General features: G+C 36.2%; 1 protein-coding gene across 2 annotated transcripts in view; it reads right to left on the bottom strand.

Moving 5' to 3' along the window:
• The window catches only part of CCSER1 (coiled-coil serine rich protein 1), a 1094278-nt gene that overhangs the window by 589340 nt on the left and 484412 nt on the right, over nucleotides 1-20526 (bottom strand). For both annotated transcript variants that reach the window (XM_036411399.2, XM_036411402.2), the window contains exon 8: nucleotides 834-917. In XM_036411399.2, coding sequence (XP_036267292.1) covers nucleotides 834-917 — 84 coding nt within the window. The remainder of the gene's footprint in view (nucleotides 1-833; nucleotides 918-20526) is intronic.

Here is a 20526-nt window from a genome sequence, read left to right on the forward strand (position 1 = left end):
GTGGGCATATGGGTGTGTCTCAGCCCATTCTCTGCACCCCGCCCAACCCCTCCCCCCCACGTCCTGAGTCCCCTGTCTGCCAGCAGACCGGCTCCCGCTGCCACTGCTCACACCCGACTTAGAGCCATCAGGACTGGTGTAGGACGCCAATAGCAGGTGTGAGTGCCAGCTCTGGGACCAGCAGCAGGTGTGAGCACCAGGCGGGACCATGACAAAAGGGAGCAAAGGATTTTCAGTAACCACCAGAGGCTTGCCCTGATGACAGTGACTGGCACCCTGCCTTGGTCTGTTGCCTCTGCTCACCTGCTCCACCATCCCGCCAACCAATGCCTGCCATGTTCTGTTGTGTGCCGCCTGCTGCTGGCTACCACCATGTTCCACACAAGCTCCCTGGTGGTCAACACATTTCATAAGGACCAGTTGTTGGGTTGTTTGGCTGTTCTGCCATCTGCTCTATTTGCATATTAGGGTTTTATATACTGTATATATTATAGATATTTATAACTCTAGGTACAGGAGAGTTAAATCACACACTTTACAAAGTAAAATGTGGCTGTATCCTTCACAGTTTTTCATAGATTTAACTGAAATGTCTAACTTTGGTTCAGTGATCTGTTTCTGAAATCATACCAAGTTTAATACATAATATAAAATGTGCTATTTTTCAGATTGTCAAATCCTTATTACTGCAAGATTACAAAATTGACAATCAGATTGAATCACGAACCACATATAAATAAGTAATATTAGTATTAATAAATAAATTGTTGTAGGGCTTATAGCAAACAATCTTGCAAATAAAACACACTTGTGGGGCAAATACTGTCACTTACCAGCTCTTCCTGAAGTTGGGAAATGAGTTCATCCTTCTCTTTCAGCTGCAGCTTCAACATTGAGCAGTCATCTCTCATTATATCCTATAAAAACATCAAAGAGACAGCATAATGGGCTTAGCCCTTTCACTTTGCTCTTGATAAGGAAAGTCAGCTTCACACAGAGGGAGATAATTGCATCTGACTAATGAAAGTGAAATTTCCTCCACACTATGATAATTCATAATATTCTAAGTTGCAAAATAAGCTAATTCATCCAAAAATATTATGTTACAAATGATATACACCCCTGTGTTTTTTTTCCTTATATCAGCCCATTTGTCCATTTCGTTCCTGAAAATAGAAACCTAGGGGTCATCCTAAGTTCTTCCACCCATTCCTGTGCATATGTATCAGTGGAATAAAAATACCTACATTCTACAATAAAAGAGAGACTTTACCACTTGTTCCCTTGCTGTAATTAAATATTAGTTCTCAAACCAATGGTCATGTTGTAGTCTTTATCTTTAATGATTCCACTATAATATTTGTCTCTTTCCTTAGCAATCTGTGGGCATTTAATCTTTATACTCTGCATGTACACTCAGCCACATCCACCGATGGCTTATCTTACCTGTCTTCCAAGCTCCAACCCATGAACAAAACTACTTACTGAGCATACATTCAGCTTTGTCCTATATACAGTTACACTCAATCTGTTGTAGGAATACAGGGCAGGAGGAATAGGGAAACTGATGCAAAAGTTAAAACAAGGCCAAACAGTGTGGGCAATGTGCAGCCAGATGGTAACTAAGAAGCCATTATCTTCCCCAGCCAAGGACATAGAGAAAATGGTTTAAAAATCTCCCTAAGGAGAGAATGCAGAAAGGGAAGGGGAAAGGGGAAAGGAAAAATGGGCCATTTTACTTCCTAAGCAGAGAAGCCAGCAGTCTCAATGCTTACTTGGCAAGATCAAGTTGCTAGAAGCTTCTCATGATTTCTGGGAAGGCCATAACTAAGTTTTTTTAAAAAAGGGACCTTGAGACTTAATCTATACCAAACTATTCAACAAAAGACTTTTGGGACCTATTGTATATACAGGAGGGTGTGTAGTGCCACAGACCCCAGCCAAACTTGCTCTTCAGATTGGCTGAGAGCCCATCTGTGCTTCATAAGTCATCTTTGACCACATGGGGGTAGCCATCTTGTGTGTTGGAGTGATGGTAAATTTGCATACTATTCTTTTATTAGATAGGATAGAAGCCTAGTGCACAGGTGGGGGCTGGATGATTTGCCCTGAAGGGTGACCCAGATCAGGGTGGGGGTTCCCTTAGGGCAAGGGGCAGCCTGGGAGAGCGGAGTGTGGTGGTTTGCAGGCTCGCCATGCCCCATGGCAACCCAAGCGGTGGTCCTGGTATCTGGGATTTATTTATCTTCTACAATTGAAACTTTGTAGCCTTAAGCAGAGCCAAGCCTCCTGCTTGCTCCATGGCCACAGCCATTTTTGGGGGGATTTATCTTCTATAATTGAAACTTTGTAGTCTTGAGCACCACTTTATTGAGCTGCACTACAGATGTTGTGTTTTTTACTAACTGAAGGCAGCACTCTCCACCAGCAAAAAATAATTATAGGTTTCTATATTTCAATATTCACTTTATTGCAGTGGCCTGGAATCTAACCTGCAATATATCTGAGGTATGCCTTTATTTCATTAGCATATTATTAGCACCAAACATTATAACTGACACACACGATACACTCAAATCCACCTTTCCTTCTCATAAAATTACCAAACAAAAGTATTAACATTAAGAAAATTCTCACTTTTTCTAAATCTGTTAACCTTATCTGAGCTGACAAGAAAACAGCTAATGGATTAAAGAAAATAGAACACTTGTTTATTCTGGTTCTCATGTTAATTTCTTCTTCACATTAAGCAATTTAGGACATATGTATAAATTTACTAATATCTCCTTCCATGTACTAGAAACCAGCTTGACTGGGAGACACTAATTATTTCTCTTCCTTTTCTTTTTTCAAAAAAATATATTTTATTGATTGTTTACAGCAGGGGTCTTCAAACTTCTCTCATTATGAGAATCACCTGGTGGAGGTGTTAAAACATAGATTCCTGATAGCACTTCTTATAGTTGGGATCCGGGAATCTGTTTTAACAACTCCACCAGGTGATTCTCATAATGAGAGAAGTTTGAAGACCCCTGGTTTACAGAGAGGAAGAGAGAAGGATAGAGAATTAGAAACATTGATGAGAGAGAAACATCAATCAGCTGCCTCCTCCACACCCCCTACTGGGAATGTGCCCTCAACCAAGGTGCATACCCTTGCCCGGAATTGAACCTGGGACATTTCAATCCACAGACCGATGCTTTATCCACTAAGCCAAGGTTTCGGCTGTTCCTTTTCTTTTGTAATAGTTCCATTCCTTCCCTAAAATGGAGTTTTATGGGTACAGTTTATATTCATCATTTTAAATATTTGTATAGATTCTAAATTTTACGTTACACTGTTAATAGCAAAAGGCTTAGCTTGCTCCACAATGCAAGGAAATATTAGCAGGCTTATGAGTCAGGTAAGAAAATATTGATATTTCGAGAATAAGAGGGTCAAATCCTGGGTTCTTCAGTTAAGCAGTCCTGAGGCTCTGAACTTCTTTGAGCCCCATGGACAAGAGGCTAGTGATAACACCAGGCTTATCAATGATCTGACATAAACTAGTTTATGTTCCTCAAATTTTTAATAATGAACTCCCATCATACAATAAAATGCCACAGGTTGGGCTCTCCAGGAAACAAATACTTAGGTGGAGTTCAGGGCGCAAAATTTTTATTAGAGAGAGTAAATCCACATGAAAAGAAAAAGAGAAGAATCAGAACTGAGCAGGGGGCCATGAGTCCTACCTCACAAATCCTCTGCCCATTGAAGGAGAGGCTCCATAGCCAACGCTGCCCTTCAGAAGAACTCCGGGTTGAGAGAGCGGGGGTGGCTCTTATACTACTGCCTCCTGTTCAGCCATTGGTTAGGAGAAATCTCCAGGGAACTAGATCTCAGCTGTTGTTACTTTACTCATTGTCTCAGATAAACTTGACTTCAGTTGAGGCAGGCCCTACAGACTAATAGCTAGAACAGTCATCTAACCACAGGACTTGCAGCCAGGCAGTGAGTCCTTCACTGGAAGGGGATCTGAGACTCAGCCTGGATCTACTACAATAACTTTTTGTTGATTAGTTATCAACATTTTTGTATATTAATTTATATTTTTTGATTAATTCGTTTAAAATAAAATATTTATCTATATTTTAACTAATAAAAATTGCAAAGATACTTGGTCTTCCAAAAAAATTTCACTTCTCACAATTATGTGATTTCACTCCTGGGGAACTTTTTCAAGAAGTTCAGAATCTCACAGCTTTAAATCAGACAGGTGCTAACATATCCTTTGCATTTAATTATGGGGTAACACATTAACTATCATATGTCATTGGAAGCCATTTTTAAAAACCTTACCAATTAATGACTTTACAAATAAATATTAGTTATCTAGAGTTTTGTTTTTAGTGCAAAATTGAAAGCCCTTGAGTAATTCTTACTCTGAGATGAAGGCTGACAGCAATTTCTCTCAATATTCTCACTATATTTGCAAAATTCTAGGACACATTTGGCAGGGTAATATATTGAATTAGAAATCATATCGATGTGTAGAATTAACTGGATTTTAACATTCCTGGTTTTCATAAGAAGGGCATTCCATTAACATGAAGGCTAATGTAACCAATGTAACCTTGTATTTATTTCAATGTGTATTATTCACAAATAGGGAAACCATAATTTAATAAATATAGCATCCTCTGTTTCATTGCAGGATAATTAATTTTTAGGGCTAAAATTCAATTACTTCCTAATTCAATAATCGTTCATAAATATGAAACTCATAACATGGTAGATTGAAGATAGCTACAAATCCTTTGATATTATTACTGCTGAAGGATGGAGTTTAATTATTTTTAGACCTGGGATGGTCTTAACCGACTTGCTTGACCAATAGAATGCAATGCAAGTAACTCTGCATGACTCCCAGGGTTATGTCAGAAAAGACTTTTCAGCTTGCACAGTGGGTCTCTGAGGGCTAGCTCTCAGTTTATTCTCTTGCAGAAAGAACCCACCAGTCATGCGTCCATCGACAGCATTGTATGAGCTGCCAGAGGACACCCAGCATTAATTGCCAGCCGAGAGAGTGAATCATCTTGCAAAACCAACTCAAGTGACAAAAGCTCCTGCCAATATCTCACCATAACTACCTGAGTAGAATCATTTTCAAATTCCTGACTTTATAAAAATTATGAAAACAAAAGTATAGTTTTTAGCTACTAAACTATGGGATGATTGATTATAGAGATTATCAGAACATACAGACACACTTCAAATTATGATAATTTATGTAAATTGAGTCATTATAGTTTTATAAAAATGTATGGAGCTAATTTTAAAAATAAAATATGTTGTGATTTACTTATGATTTTGATATTTAAGTTATGTTGTTTTTAGTGTAAACTTCAAGTAGATAATTTGATGCATAAAAAATATTTATGTCCTCATTATATAAACTACTAAAGATTCAGAAATACAAATATAAAAATTCTTTACAAATTATCTGATTTTTGTACTTTTATAAATTTGACAAGTTAAGAGCCAGATACACATGTATTTGGGAATTTTGTCCTGGAGCTTACTTCAGTCCCATATATTTTATAATTTATTTTTGCCTGGAATCAGGATCACTTTTCTATTTAAGACCAGTGTATAAAAAGAAAATAGGTGCCATAAAGTTAAAAATATGTACAATCTGTAAATCACCTTGAAAATGATCATATACTGAAATTAGAAATGCAGATTTAAAAAGAAATCAAATCATTTATAACTCACAAACCTCCCCATAGCTCCTCAGGAAAAATTATAAATTAAAGCTCTTTGCTACAAGTTAAAAAAAGCAAGTTAAATCTGGTATTGAGTCATCATGACTCTCTATTTATAGACTTTTGTTCATCTCTCAGTATGTAAGTCATAAAGTAAAGCCCTTATGCTTATCAATGAAAAGGTCAAAGGATTAAATGGAAACAGGCAACTCTATCCAAGTATACAATGACATAATGTTATGAACAAGTGGGAAAAAGGAAAGTAAAAAATAGGAATATGGAGAGGAGAGGACAGCAGGGCAGACTTTAGAGCGTACAAAAATATTAATAAATTGTCAATAAATAAATTGTGCAGCTCTTTCTAAATAATGGACCTCATAATTCTTATGTTAACTTAGTTTTAAAGTAGTAGGCTATTGCAACATAAACAGGACTATATGAGAAATTGCTTTTCAAATACTGAAAGCAAGGTCAATAAAAATAGGACCCTAATTTTTATTATTTAGTATGAAACAATTAAAATATGTAAAGCATTTCAATATCAATAATTGCTACATGATGCTATAAAATTAATTTTCTTTCCATTTATTTTTTCTACCTTTATTTTATTATTTTTTATCACAATTTGTCCCCCAAGTACCCCTTCTGCTTCTATCCATCCTCTCCTCCTGCATTAAGTTAAATAAAAAGATATTCTATATACTAGATTTGACTATACATTTAAGAGATGTACTAATACTACATTTATGTACACTGTACTTTTTTTCTTATAGTTTTCATAGAAATATAAAAATTAAAAAGGCATAATAGCTGCTCAAAATGTGTTCAAAGTATCTTAGCAATGTATTTTTTTGTTTGTAAATCAAGTCAGAAAACATGACATTATCCCTCCTCACAATATTATATTGTCTATGTTTTTTCAAGCAATTAAATACAAGATTGTTTGGAAATATCAGCATAATATTTTTAAATATATTTTATTGATTTTTTACAGAGAAGAAGAGAGAGGGATAGAGAATTAGAAACATTGATGAGAGAGAATCATCAATCAGCTGCCTCCTGCACACACCCTACTGGGGATGTGCCTGCAACCAAGGTATATGCCCTTGACCGGAATTGAACCTGGGACCCTTCAGTCTGCAGGCCAGCTCTCTATCCACTGAGTCACACCGCTTCCGGCTATCAGCATAATTTTAAAGCAAGTATTACTCTTATGAAATCTTAAGACTTCTTACTGATTTCCATCATTCAGAAGATAATGACAACAATGTCATAATTATATAAGAGCTTTATAATTTATAAACACTTTCATGTACAAAATTTCTTTTTTGCCATTATAATATTTCTTGACCAATTTCTTAATCAAAATTATATAATTCTTGGCCAAGTAGGGCTTTAGGTATAAAATGAAACAGAAAAGACAGTTAAAGCAAAAGTCAAGAAAAAGAAAACCATTAATAATACCAGGACCCTTAAATTGTTTTCATTACTTAATGTATTCCTATCTTTTTTTGAATACTTAAAAACATTAGCCTATACTTATAAATTTGCCAAGATATTAAAACTGTTCCAGGAGACCTTGAGCTTGTCATTCCAAGTTATTAGAGCCCTCTTAGATACCCTTTACTGATTTAATAATTAAAGATGGTGTTGCATAACTCATCTAATATAATATACTCCATCTTACTTATCTTTTTCTGTACAATAAAAAAAATAGCATGTTAACCTGTCATGATTCTTATAAAAATATTCATTCAAAATTTTCACTGTTCTTTATTTCATACAGTTTAATTTGTGTAAATTAAAATTTAAAACCAAACATCTGTATTTCATTTTCTAAAGTTTTTAAATGATGGTAGATAATTTTCAGATATAAGGATATGAAACAAAGGCCTCAGGGTCATAGAATGAGTTGGTTGGTTTCACAGCTTAGTTTCCTGATTTTTTTCATTGTGATTATAAATCACAATGAAAACATAAACATCTTTATAATCTCTTCCCTCCAGAGAAAGTCAAAAGTGATAAAAGTAATATTAATTCATATTGTCCCACTGAACTTGCTTGATACAAAGTTTACAGGGAAAGACGCATCCTTAAGAGGTTCTGAGATTTTCTGATACAGCATTATTTTCTCTCACCGAAGATAGACAAAATAACTACATTATACCTAATTCATTTTTTATACCTTATTTCTTAAACAAAGCAAGCAATTGTTTAAATGATCCTTCCGAAAATATATACTATATATGAAAAAATAAAATAAAATGGTTAAAAACATCCTCTTAAAAGTCCCTGTTATGAAGACATGTTTACCTGCTTTTCATGTTTTAAGTACGTAATAGAGTAAAAACTTAATTTCTGTTAATAAAATGTAATAAAAAAAATCACACATAGACCATTCCCCACCTAGAAATGTTGCTTTATTTTGTTTTGTTTAAAATGCTGTCTAGACCCAGCTGTAAGACCCTGGCAGAGGCCAGTTCCTCTTCGTGAACAAGGGGTTAGGTCCACATCCCAAACACTTCCCTATTGGGCTTTGCCACTCCAGGCCCATTATGTACCACCAGCCCAGGTACTAAGCAACTAAGGACAGACTGTATGCCCCCGAACTCTTGAAATTATTCATATTAGTGGGTCCTCAGGGAGCCCCAGAGGAAGCTATCTAGTTACATCTAGCTAGCCGTTCTAGATGGTTCTAGTTTGCTGTTCTATCCTGCATGGCCCTGCCTTTCTGCCTTCCTTCTGGGGCAAGAGCTGAGCCAGCTCTTGAGCCTGGAACATTTATGCCAATTCAGATGGAAGGAAGGAAGATGTGGGTAATATTGGGCACTGCTTGGCAGTACATGTGTACATTTTGCATAATAAAAGGATAGTAAAGCCATTTTAGTTTTATGTGTTAATAAAGGAGTGTCAAAAACTCCAAAGGAGGACATAATAATATTAGCAGATCCTAAATATTTTGTAGTATCCTGTTTTATGGGGTGCTGCTGAATTGTGACAATGATGAAGAATGCAGAAATATGGTAAGTAATGCTTTAGGGATGTTTATCAAGGATTCTGGCATAATTGTAAAATTCTAAAGATGGGGTAAAGCAGAGAGCTCAACATTATGCTGTACAGGAATTATGGACAATGTGACTTAATTTAAGTAGTGGTTTTAGGCAGTCTGGGTGGTCAGAAAAATAAGCTGCAAAAAAGCAAAGAACATTAGCTGAGGCTACAGCTCACAGCTACAAAGCACAAACCAGTGTTAGATATTAAGGAAAAAAGTAAAAGTTATGCTTTATTCTGTTTAGAGCACCAATGGATAACAATAGCATACACAGTATTATCTCAGGTACTCATTATATGTACATTGTTAAGCAGGCGTCTTTTAAGATGGCCTATATATGAATTAGAGAAAAATATATTTTTTTAACTTATGAAGTACTAGTAGATATACTTTTGAATGCTTGTTTATATAGTGAATGCCTACATACTGTGCCTGAATGCATGATTAACTTATATCAAAAATCAAAATTTTGGCTTAAAGGTTATAGAAATTAAAGTTAAGAGTACTTCAAAGATTCAGATTATAATTGAATGATATTAAACTATACCAAAACTTTCATCTACTGTAGAAGAAAAAACTACAAATCTAGTCATATTTTTCATATTGCCTCTCTCTCTCTCTCAATCTAGGCAGAGAATACGTTATTGGAATTTTTGTTGTATTACAACTTGTCTGTGTGACTTTGAATAAATAAATTACTGATAGAGAAAATACAATTTACTGAAATAATCCCAAATACTTTACATATATGTCAGTGGATAATTATCTTTACCAGGAATAAGTATTTCTGTCTTAACCGCATCCAGCTTGGCTGGAGGGCTGGCAGGAGTCCTGAGTAGGGGCGACAGGGGATTGAGAAAATGAAAGAGACACAGAGACAATAGAAAAAACTGGGACCAGGTGGGACAACTGGCCCTCCGATGGAGAGACAGTGACCCAGAACCAGTGAAGTGCATTTATTTTATACAGTATGATTCCAGGAAGTTTCACTAGAGTTTAAGACAAAGGAATTATGTGAAATCATGGTTAAAGATCAAGCTATAATTCTTCATTCTTGTGACTTCTATGTAGCTGTCACTCCTGGCTGAACCTGGATAACTTTGTCCCTTCCTTGTGCCTGGCTAAACTTAAATAATGAAACCCATCCCCTGGCACCTGAGCTAAGGGCCAGGCTGACAACATACCTGCCTCTGGCATTGTGCATTTCCAGGAGATGGCTCTGCCAACACCACTGGACTCAGCTGACAATAATTAAAGAAATGATCATGTGCCTTCCCAGGGGCTCTCTACAACCAGGGAGGTGTTACCACATTTTTTGGTGTTTTAATATTATCAAATTAGAAATAATCATTGTTGAATTAAACTCAAGTCTGCATTATTACAAAACCACTGGATCTCAGTTGTAGTTTATACTATCCAATATTTCCTGGAGTTCCTATTTTCTTCATTAATGGGGATCATGGTACTTTTCTTCCCATAGACTAATTAAAAAATATATTAAAAGAAACAATCACAGTTGGGCTGTGAAAGGTAGAAACTGTAAAACAGCATTACAAAGTTCCCTTGCCCTCATCTCTAGAATGTGTGAATAGGATAAGATATCATTCTTATGCCTATTTTATGTTTATGTACAGTTGACTTTCAAATAGGTAAATTATCTGGGTGGGTCTAATATAGTCAAATGAACCCCCAAGAATCAGGTAAGAATGAAGTCAGAGATATTCAAAGCATGAAAAGGACTTGACTCAGGAAAGCTGTTTTGAAGATTGAGTCTCCGTGAGAAGAAAGACACATTTTAAGGAGATATGAGAAGCCTCCAGTTAACAGCCAGCAAGGAAAGGGGGCCTTAAACCTATAATGCCAAGAAATTAAATTCTCCCAATAACAAAAATGGGCTTGGAAGAGATCCCAGAATGCAACTGGCTAATACCTTAATTTCAGCCGTGGAAGACTTACAAAACTTAAGAGTGGGAGGGGAAAAAATGAGAGTAGAGTTGAGAATCACACTAAGTTTCTGGCAGATCTTCTGGGTGAATGCAATTACTGCTCACTCCTATTGAGAGCAAATACAATTTGAGGTGAAAGAATCTAAGTTGAGGAAAAGACGAGTTGTAACATCCAGCTGAAGAAATATAATATGCACTGGTTTTGTAGGTAGGGGCTCAGAAGAGAAAGTTCTGGTCAGCAAATGGAGGTTTGGGAATCACTAGTATATTGATGAAGAGGACAATAAATAACAGGAAAAAGGTGAAGAAAACTGCAACATATCAGTTTAAGAACAAAGAAAGCATGGTGTTAGAATAGCCATAGAAGAAATACCTTTAAGAAGGAGGGCGAGGTTGATGATGTAGTTGTAACACAGATAAAGTAAAAATAAGGGCTCCTTAAAAAGTAAGCCACTTACTGATAAGTGTTAGAAACAGATTCCAGGGTACAGTGGGCTGAGAACTAAACTAAAGTACAATTATGTACTTATCAAAATGCAAGCCCCTTCCAGGAAATGAAGAATAGTAGCTGAGATGGGGTCCCTGTGTGTGTGTGCGTGTGTGTGTGTGTGTGTGTGTGTGTGTGCGTGTGCGCGCGTGCGTGCGCCCGCGCACGTGTTTTAGATGGAAAAGCTTGAACTGGCATAAAGACTGATGGGAACGATTCAGCCAGAAGGGAGAAGTTAAAAACACAGGAGAAAGAAGAAATAAAGAAAGAAGGGAAACTCCTCAAGTGTTAAGAGATGAGATCAATTTTATAGGAGAAAATATTACCTTTCAGTTGGCAGAGAAATATACATGAACAGAAAGAAATGAAATAATATTTGATGGAAAATACTTGGTTTCTAAAAAAAAAAACAAAAACAAAAACAAAAACAAAAACAAAAAAACAAAAAAAAACTTGAACTATTTAACAGACTGTTAAGACTAGACTGTTTCCCCTCAGAGTCACATGCTGAAGTACAAATGCCCGGTGCCTCAGGATGCAACCTTGTTTGGAAATCAGTCATTGCAGATGTAATTGGTTTAAAATAAGAAAATACTAGAATACTGTAGGCCTCTAACCCAATAGATGGGTGTCTTACTATAAAGAAGACATTTGGACGCTAAGAAATGAGCATGGGGAGAATGCCACCTGAACACTGGAGTTATGCTACCACAAACCAAGGAACTGCTAGAAGTTGGGAATGAGACCAGGAACAGATCCTTCCCTAATGCCTTCAAAAGTGGCATAGTTGTTTTAGTAGATACCTTTCTCTTGGAATTCTAGCCTCTAAAACTGTAAGACAATACTAGTAAATCTCTAGTGATTAAGCTATTTAGTTTGTGATAGTTTCTTACAATAGACCTAGGAATCAAATATATAGACATAACATAAATTCAACTGCTACACCTTCATATATATCATATATAAACTAGAAGCCCGGTGCATGAAATTTGTGTATGTGAGGAGGTCCTTCAGTCCAGCCTTCACCCTCTCATAGTCTGGGGAACAGACCTAAGCCAGCCGTGGGACATCCTTAGAGCTGCTGCCATTGCCACTGGGATTGCCAGCTGTGAGCCCAGCTTCCTGTTGAGTGGCACTCCCTCTGTGGGAGCACACTAACCACCAGGGGCAGCTCCTGCGTTGGACTTACCAGCATATCTTACATAACAGAAGTTCTTTATTCTTTGTTATAAACATAGTATATCCTTATCCTTGCACATTTAGTCACTACTTGATTCTTGAGCAAATGAAGAGGTGCATGTATCTATGCAAGTTTGTGCCTGATGCAGTATTTTTGCCTTTATGTCACAATCACCTAAGCATCTAAATGAATCCCAAAACTTCCCATGGTGGACTTTCCTGCAGATACCAGGGCAGCCCATTAGGAAGCACCACCACATCCTTGCAACTTGAGGTTCATCAAAATGTGTAGACAAGTCCATCACATCCAAGACCAATTCACCTTGCTAGTCAGTATGTGATGAAGTTCATGGGGCAACAGTTCAGATTCCTTTTCACATATAATCAAAGTTTTATTAAGAAAAATATCACTTCCAGACATGGGAGAAAATATAAATAAATGCCCTGATATCCACATCCATCCTCATCCCATCCCAGTGCTGCTAATTAAAAGAAGACATTCTTGAAGACTAAAAATTAGCAGCCATACTGTAGATGTCCTTTATGAGAATGTCTAAATGTTGAAAACAACCTAAGTATACAACAATTAAATGGTTATTATTAAATGATGGTAAATCTATTAAATGAAATATTGTGCAGTTTTTAAAGAATGATGGTTACAAAATCTTTGTGGTTAAATGAAAAAATTATACATTTTTAAATAAATAAATTAAATAAATACTTGTCACAAATCTGAAAATACACAAAATTATGACAATTATTTTGTTATGGTTGTGGGTTTATGTGTGATTTTAATTTTCTTATTTTCTAAATTTTCAGTAATGTGCTTGCAATATTAAAGGTGCTCTATCCTAGAAAAAAAAAAATATATATATATATATGAAAAATGAAATATTTATGCAAAGATAGCGAGCAATCATGGGACCTAGTGAACCCATGGCACATGTGATATAGCCTCAGAATAATACTGTTTTCAAAAGAAATGATTCCAGGCCCATAAAGGAGTTCCACAATGACCGGAGATCCTCGTTTGTGCATCCTGAACAACATGACTAGAACATGAAGTTCGTAAGAACAATTTGTACTATTTCTCTCTTCTCTGCCATTTTCCCTGATACTCCCTGGCTGCTCTCTCCCCCAAGCATCCTTACAGCCTTTGGCTTACCTTGCTTAGGATAGGAGCCAGGGCCTTTCTATCTGCCAGCTTCCCTTCTTAATTTTGCATCATAAAAACCCTTAAGGATATCTCTGATAAAGAAGCAGCCCCCTGAGACTGTATGAAGGGGGGAAATTAAGAAGACAAGACCAAAATTTCCTTTAGTAAGCAGGGAAGAGATAAAATCTGGAAATAGTTTTACATACCCACCCCCATAAATACCCACCGATTTAGATTGGCCTGACCATGTACTAGACACCAAAAAACATGGAGAAAAGTGGCTAAATTATAAGCTTCTGCAGGTAAAGTATGGCATCTTTGAAATCGTTTTGCCACTAAGTACTCTTTATACACAGAGAAACAATAAGCATTTTGCTAATGAAGCTTAAGAAAGTATACAAGAACTGTCAGTTCTAAAAAGTTACTTAAAATCTACTAGAATGTTACAATTGTAAAATTTATAAATGGCAACTTATGAAAGTGAACAACTTTAACTTACAATTTTAAATGGCATTGAACCGAGATTTACATAGACAGCAACATATTGTAAAGGTGAATGGTGCTTTATTTCTGTCAATTATTGTCAAGTTATTTTTGCTTGAACACAGAAATTGTAACTTTAATTCATGACGTCTTTATTCTGAGCCTGTCACATTGAAAGATTTGCACTTTAATGGCATTATACTATCTTGAAAGTAATAGACATTTATGTTCACTTTACTGTGAATTTAAATATGATTGCTGTTCTTCCATCACTACTTTAAATTTGCCCAGCTGTGCAAGGTCTCACATCATAAGAAGGGAGCCAGTCAAGTCACAAGATTATAACACAATAAAAAGTAAAGAAAACTATATCTTGGAGGAAGCCAATACTGAAGTACATGGTTAGCAAACTATAATACATAGGCACCTTTCAGTCGAGAGTGAATGGAGATTTACCTAAATCACCTGGTTTACCTAAATCATCTGGGGAGCTTTTCAACGATTTTCAGTCTCCTCCTCCCTGCTTTCCCCCTCCATGACTGAGACCCAACTGGAGGTGTGAATTGGAACCTATCTCTTTTCATGTTTTCTAACTTCACTCTTTGGAACATGTTATTATTGAAAATCAGTTGAAAAAGGAATGATTCCCAGATTGTATTAAAAAGCATATGCACTAATGATAAAGAGTCTAATTTTGCTTATTGTTTTCACAGTGTGCCATAAATTGTCCTCATGTGGAAAACACTTTCCACTATCCAGGATGATGGGGAAAAAGATGGGTTTTCCTGGAATTGTTCAGAGTTGGTTGCACATAAAATCATAAGCAGGTTGGGAAAGGTTACACATTTGTTCACTCTATTCAGGTCACTCATTTAAGGTGAAAGCCCTCTAAATGAGAGTGAGTGAGTGAGTTTACATCTTCTCTACTAAGTCTCTTAGTTTTTAAACTAGATTAAGTTTCCTAAAAAAACTAGCAACATCAAGCATTCTGCAATTCCTGGCTTCTGTTCCTGACTCTCTCCTCCTGTTATTAATGAGATTCTTGGAAGAGGAACTGCATATAGAATCCACACCCTCATTTGCAATTTAGCTGGCAAATGAATAAATAACTAATAAATGATCAATCTTCCTGCCTCTGAAAGCTGGTTTCCACTCGTTACTTAATTAAAATTGCTCTCATCAGTGTTAAGTAGTCTTTTTTTTTTCATTCTTCAGCCTGATTTATGCTTTAGGTTTGGCGATAAAACATCCTGTTGGACTTCTGCACCAGCATTTTCTGCTGCTACATAGTATGATACTTTTTCAAATGCTTTAACATTTTTTCTTTCATTTTGTTCTTTAAAAGTTATTATATATTTTTCCAGGTTTCCATCTGAAGCTCTCTCCCAGCTTCCCTTAAATATTTCATCTCAACAACTACCTATACATTAGCACTTCAGTATTTATTATGTATCCCCATACCCCTCCTCTTATGAAATCTTGAGCCAAATTTCTAATTGCCTCCTGGACACTTACACTTGTTATATCCCGGGTGTGTCAGACTCAAAGTTTCAAATCAAAGTTCCTCACCCCAAGGGGTAACATGTTATTTTTTTCTACACTTCTGGTCTTAGTAATGTAATTTCTTTTATAACTTGATCAAGAATCCTGGCTCATCCTTAACTTCTTTTAGCACTTTTAAGTATTTTGCTTCATTATCTTCTGGCATGCTTTCTGATGAGAAGTTCATTATAATTCTTACTTATTTTCCCTGTAGTACATTATTCTCTTTCTCTGAATTCTTCCAAACTTTTCTCTTGTCTTTTTGTTTGCTTGTTTATTTTTCGCAGTTTTGATATTGTATGTACAGGTGTTGATTTTTAACTTACATCGTGCTTGGAATTCTGTGAGCTTCCTGGATATGAGACTTGGTGCTTGTCATTCATTTTGAAAAGGTCTTGGCATTTATTCCTTCAAACATTTCTTCTGCTCCATTCCTTCTTTTTTCTTCTGGTACTCTGGTTAGTCACATTTTATATTATTTGAAATTATCTCAGAATTCCTAGATATTTGGTTATGTTTTAATTCATGCTTTTCTCTTTGTGTTTCAGTAGACATATCTTTAAGCTCACAGATTCTTTTCTCAGCAGTCCAATCTACTGATAAGCCAGCCCATCAAAGACATCCTTCATTTAGGTTGCAGTGCTTTTGACTTGTAACATTTCCTTGTGATTATTTTCTTAGAGTTTCCATCTCTGCTTTCCATTGCCCAATTGTTCTTGCATGTTGTTTCTTTTTCCACTAGAACCCTTAACATATTAATTATAATTATTTTAAATTCTTTGTCTAACAATTCTAAAATCTATGTTATATATATGTCTGCTTCAGTGACTTGATTTCTCTCTTCAGATTGTATTTTTTTTCTACCTTGATCATGCTCTGTAATTTTTTTCACCTTGAAAGCAGGAAGTGATATATTAGGTAATAATATCTGGGGTGAATATTGTGAGTTTTTATGTTTATCATGCAGGAAGTTTGACTGTTTCATGTTTGCTGTACCCGTAGGCCCCAGAGTTGTAAGTGAAACCAAGAGTCCTTTTCCTTGACTTATCTTTCTTCACATTCCATAAACAACTGACAATCTCCCTTCTCACCCCAAAAATCCTTTAATTCATTCCCTTTCCTCAATTATCATTGTTACTGATTTCAATCAGACCTTTGCATTTTGTTAGATTTCTTCATTGATCTCAAAGTTGTTCTCCTTGCATTTGTTTCTATACTAAGGAATAGAACCTTAATAGAGTTATTTGTTTATATATCTTAATTGCCTATTAAATATAACGGCTTTGAGGACAGGTACCATATTTTATCTATAAATATTATAAATCATTTAGTTCAGTAACTTTCACAGGGGAAGAATTTAGTAAATATCAATTAAACGAATGGATGGGCAAACCATCTACTGTCCTTTGTGCCTTTATTTAGTAAAAATTAAAATTAAAAAAATATATATAATTAAGCTAAAATTTAAAGTTAAAATAATATATATACACGTATATCTGCGATTTATATCTGAATACTTAATAATAAATTTATCAATAAATAATTATTACTACCTTTCACACTATTAAAACCACTTACTCCTAATATATTATTTTATCATAGATGTATTGTTCTTTATTTTTGTTGCCATATCTGGCATTTAACACATTATTTTACTTTTCACCATTCTTTTCATTGTGGTTTTATCTTTTTTGTAAGGTACATTGCAATCCTTCTATCTTTCATAAATAAATTGAAATAGAAAATAGAAAGGGAAAGATAAGTGACTTGCTCAAGGCAAAAACAAAACTTATTAAAAAAAAAAAAGCTGAAATAAAAGACTGTTGATATTTCAATAACAAAAACCATGATTTCCTATTGTAGACAATAGCTATAGAAAACAGAAAAATGCAGAAATTTTTATTTTACCTAATATCTAAAGCCAAGATTGCATATTATATGTAAATATAATTTTAAAGAACACTGAAAAATGTGTACAAAACACCTATTTTCTTCATCCTCATAAAAGTAAAAAATTTAACTACTATATTCCATACTTTATCCAAAAAATCTTTCAACTCCTAGAAAAAAATCTGAAAAGATTACCCATTCAGTTCCATGGGATTTATAGTCTCCATTTCATTAGTTTAGATCTTACAGAAATCCTGTGAGTTAGGTGGTATCACTAAGATTTTACAGGAGAGTGGAGTGCCTCAGAGAAGCCCCAGTAGCCAAGAATCCACAATTATATTTACATTTAAAGAAAATCCACACATTGCATGTTTGATGACTGACTAATTTCTGAGCTGAGTTTAGTGTCTTGTTCTATAGAAAATAAAAGCATTATGAGGCATATATTTTCTATTCTTAATTCCAAGAATTCATGGTCTTATGAAGATTACAGATTCATAGAAATGTTGATACCTCAGTGATTTTAGGTTACCTTTACAAAGTATGTTAATAAAGTAAAAAAAAAAAAAAAAAAAAAAAAAAGTAGCATTCTTGGGCAAGGAGCCTTCCTGACTATCTGTCTGTCTGGCTTACAGAACATACATAGTTATTATTTTAACAAACTAATTTGAAAGACTATCAATATGTAATAGCCTACTGTCCTATGCCTGCCCCTTTCTTATAGATGGAGTTAATTGGATGGAAATAGTTCTCCCTGCATTAGATCCCACCTTCAACTTTTGAATAAAATAAAATCATGCTATATAACAACTTCCTTCACCCCTGCTCTACATTTGATATCAGTCATGGACAGTTTTCAGATTTCCCTAGTGTTATTGGACAGGGGACTTGGTCTAGTGGGTCTGCCTAGGGCCAGCCAGTAGTATGTGGGTTCTTGACTTTATGCAGGGAAGCCTTCATAGCATATATTCAGGTAACTATGAGGGTATGTTTATTAAAGTTGGGGACAGTGGAACTGCTTAGCATAGAACAGTGGTTGGTAAATTGCGGTTTGTGATCTACATGCAGCTGGCATAGAAGAAGCAAGAAAAGAGCCCAGGTTGGTCTGCATTGTCTCTCTCTAAAAATGTAATAGGTAGGAAATGAGCTGAGGTGGGGCTGCTTTCGCTCATTGGGAAGTCAGAGAAAAGAGGGCCTTGGAGACAGGTTTAGAGGGTTGGCCTGGGATGAGCTGCCAAGGTCCATTGCTCCTCTGGTTGTAAGTCTTAAGGGGTCCCTTAGAGTTTAGGACACATGTGTCAAACACAAGGCCCGCGGGCCAAATCCGTCCCGCCAGGCCTTGCAATGTGGCCCGCACCGCGCTGTCATCACTGCACTCCGCTGCGTTTCCATCACAATGACAGTTTATGACTGTTCAGTAAACCATTCGGCCCGCGATTTAGGCTGGATTTTAGATTTTGGCCCCTTCTCTGATTGAGTTCGACACCCCTAGTTTAGGAGATGCATGCCTGAGGGGAAAGAAGAGGAGGGAAAGGAAAGGCACAGGTGTGCTCCATAGAGAAAGAGTGTGTGCTAGGTCCTTTGACTTGAGGGTTTTTTCTTTCTTTCTTGTATGCTGGACTCTTAGAGGAGGACTTAGGAGAAGGTTTCGGTAGACAGAATATTCACCAGTTTTCAGGGTCATGGTCTTGACTGATTGGTCAGCTCCAGGGTCATTAGCCATTGCAGCTGGTCCTGGTGTCACCCACCTGGTTTTGCTGCTTTTCTGGGCCTGGAGCTGACATACCACTGAGGCCTACATGTTTTCCCTGGGGAGGTGACCTTCTGCATCTGGCTGCAAATGCTGGGTCACTTTGTTCAGCTATTTGTTTCAATTTCCCCATTCTACTTGCCAAGGAATTTTCCGAGCTTCTTACTATCCTGCCTCATTAGAGCATGCAGCGTGCATGCACAATAAAAATAAATGACTATATTTGTACTGCTTCTACTATCTCAGCATTTCTCTCTAATTCTTTTGAGGATCATTAATGAACCTAAAATATTCTTAGAGATCATTTAGAAGGGAAGCAGAAAATGATACTAATGTCTATGCTTACTTTTTTGGGATTCCAGCCCATTTTCCTTTTGAGAAAGGGTAACACTCAGATTAGAGAAGCAATTTGTCCTCATTGATTAGTAGACAAACCTAGACTTGCTACTCCACAAGATAATAATGACTAACAGTGTAACAGGGATTCAGGGAAAGTCAGTCCAGAGGGTATCTTTCTTATAGTTAGGGTGTTTTTGAAAATAAGTAAAATGATACATAAATAAAAGTGGCTTAAACAGAAAAGATGTTAATTATCTCATGAAACAAGATGACCAGAAGTAGGTAGTTCCAGCCTCAGTTAATTCAATAGTATAACATTATCAAAGATCCAGATACTCACTCATCCTCAAAGGTTCGGCATTGCTTTTAGGTGTGACCATTTACAGTTGTAGAACACAAACATAGGTCTGAAACGCAACTTTTCAATCAACTGGATGTAATAGTGGGAAGAACGCTTTTTCCTCACCAGTGTCTTTTTCATCCCACGAAATATTTTTTTTCCCTCTAGCCCATTGGCCAAGCATGGGTCACACAACTAAGCCTAAATCCAAGGGAGTATCAGGCATTTTTCAGCTGGCAGGTTCTATATCAAGGAGTGATGTCTATTTGGGGAGGAGATCAACGAGGTAGAATCTGATATTGTAAGTTTATGTCTATAATCCTTAAGAAAAGTCTCATATGGATTTGTAATTTTATAACTCATTATTTTAAATACATTTCATTCAGTAGGGTCTTATTTTTTGTTTATCTTTAAAAAAAAATAGTTTATTGTTTTTTAGAGGGAGAGGAATGGAGAAAAGAGAAACATCAATGTGATACCAATGGGCTGCCTCTGCACACACCCTGCAGGGGTCCAGCCCGCAACCCGAGCATGTGCCCTGACCAGGAATCAAGCCAGCAACCTTTCGGTGCACAGGATGAGGCCTGACTAACCGAACACTGGTCAGGGCTCAGTCGG

This window comes from Pipistrellus kuhlii, unplaced genomic scaffold (assembly GCF_014108245.1).
Source record: "Pipistrellus kuhlii isolate mPipKuh1 unplaced genomic scaffold, mPipKuh1.p scaffold_m20_p_1, whole genome shotgun sequence".
NCBI lineage: Eukaryota > Metazoa > Chordata > Mammalia > Chiroptera > Vespertilionidae > Pipistrellus > Pipistrellus kuhlii.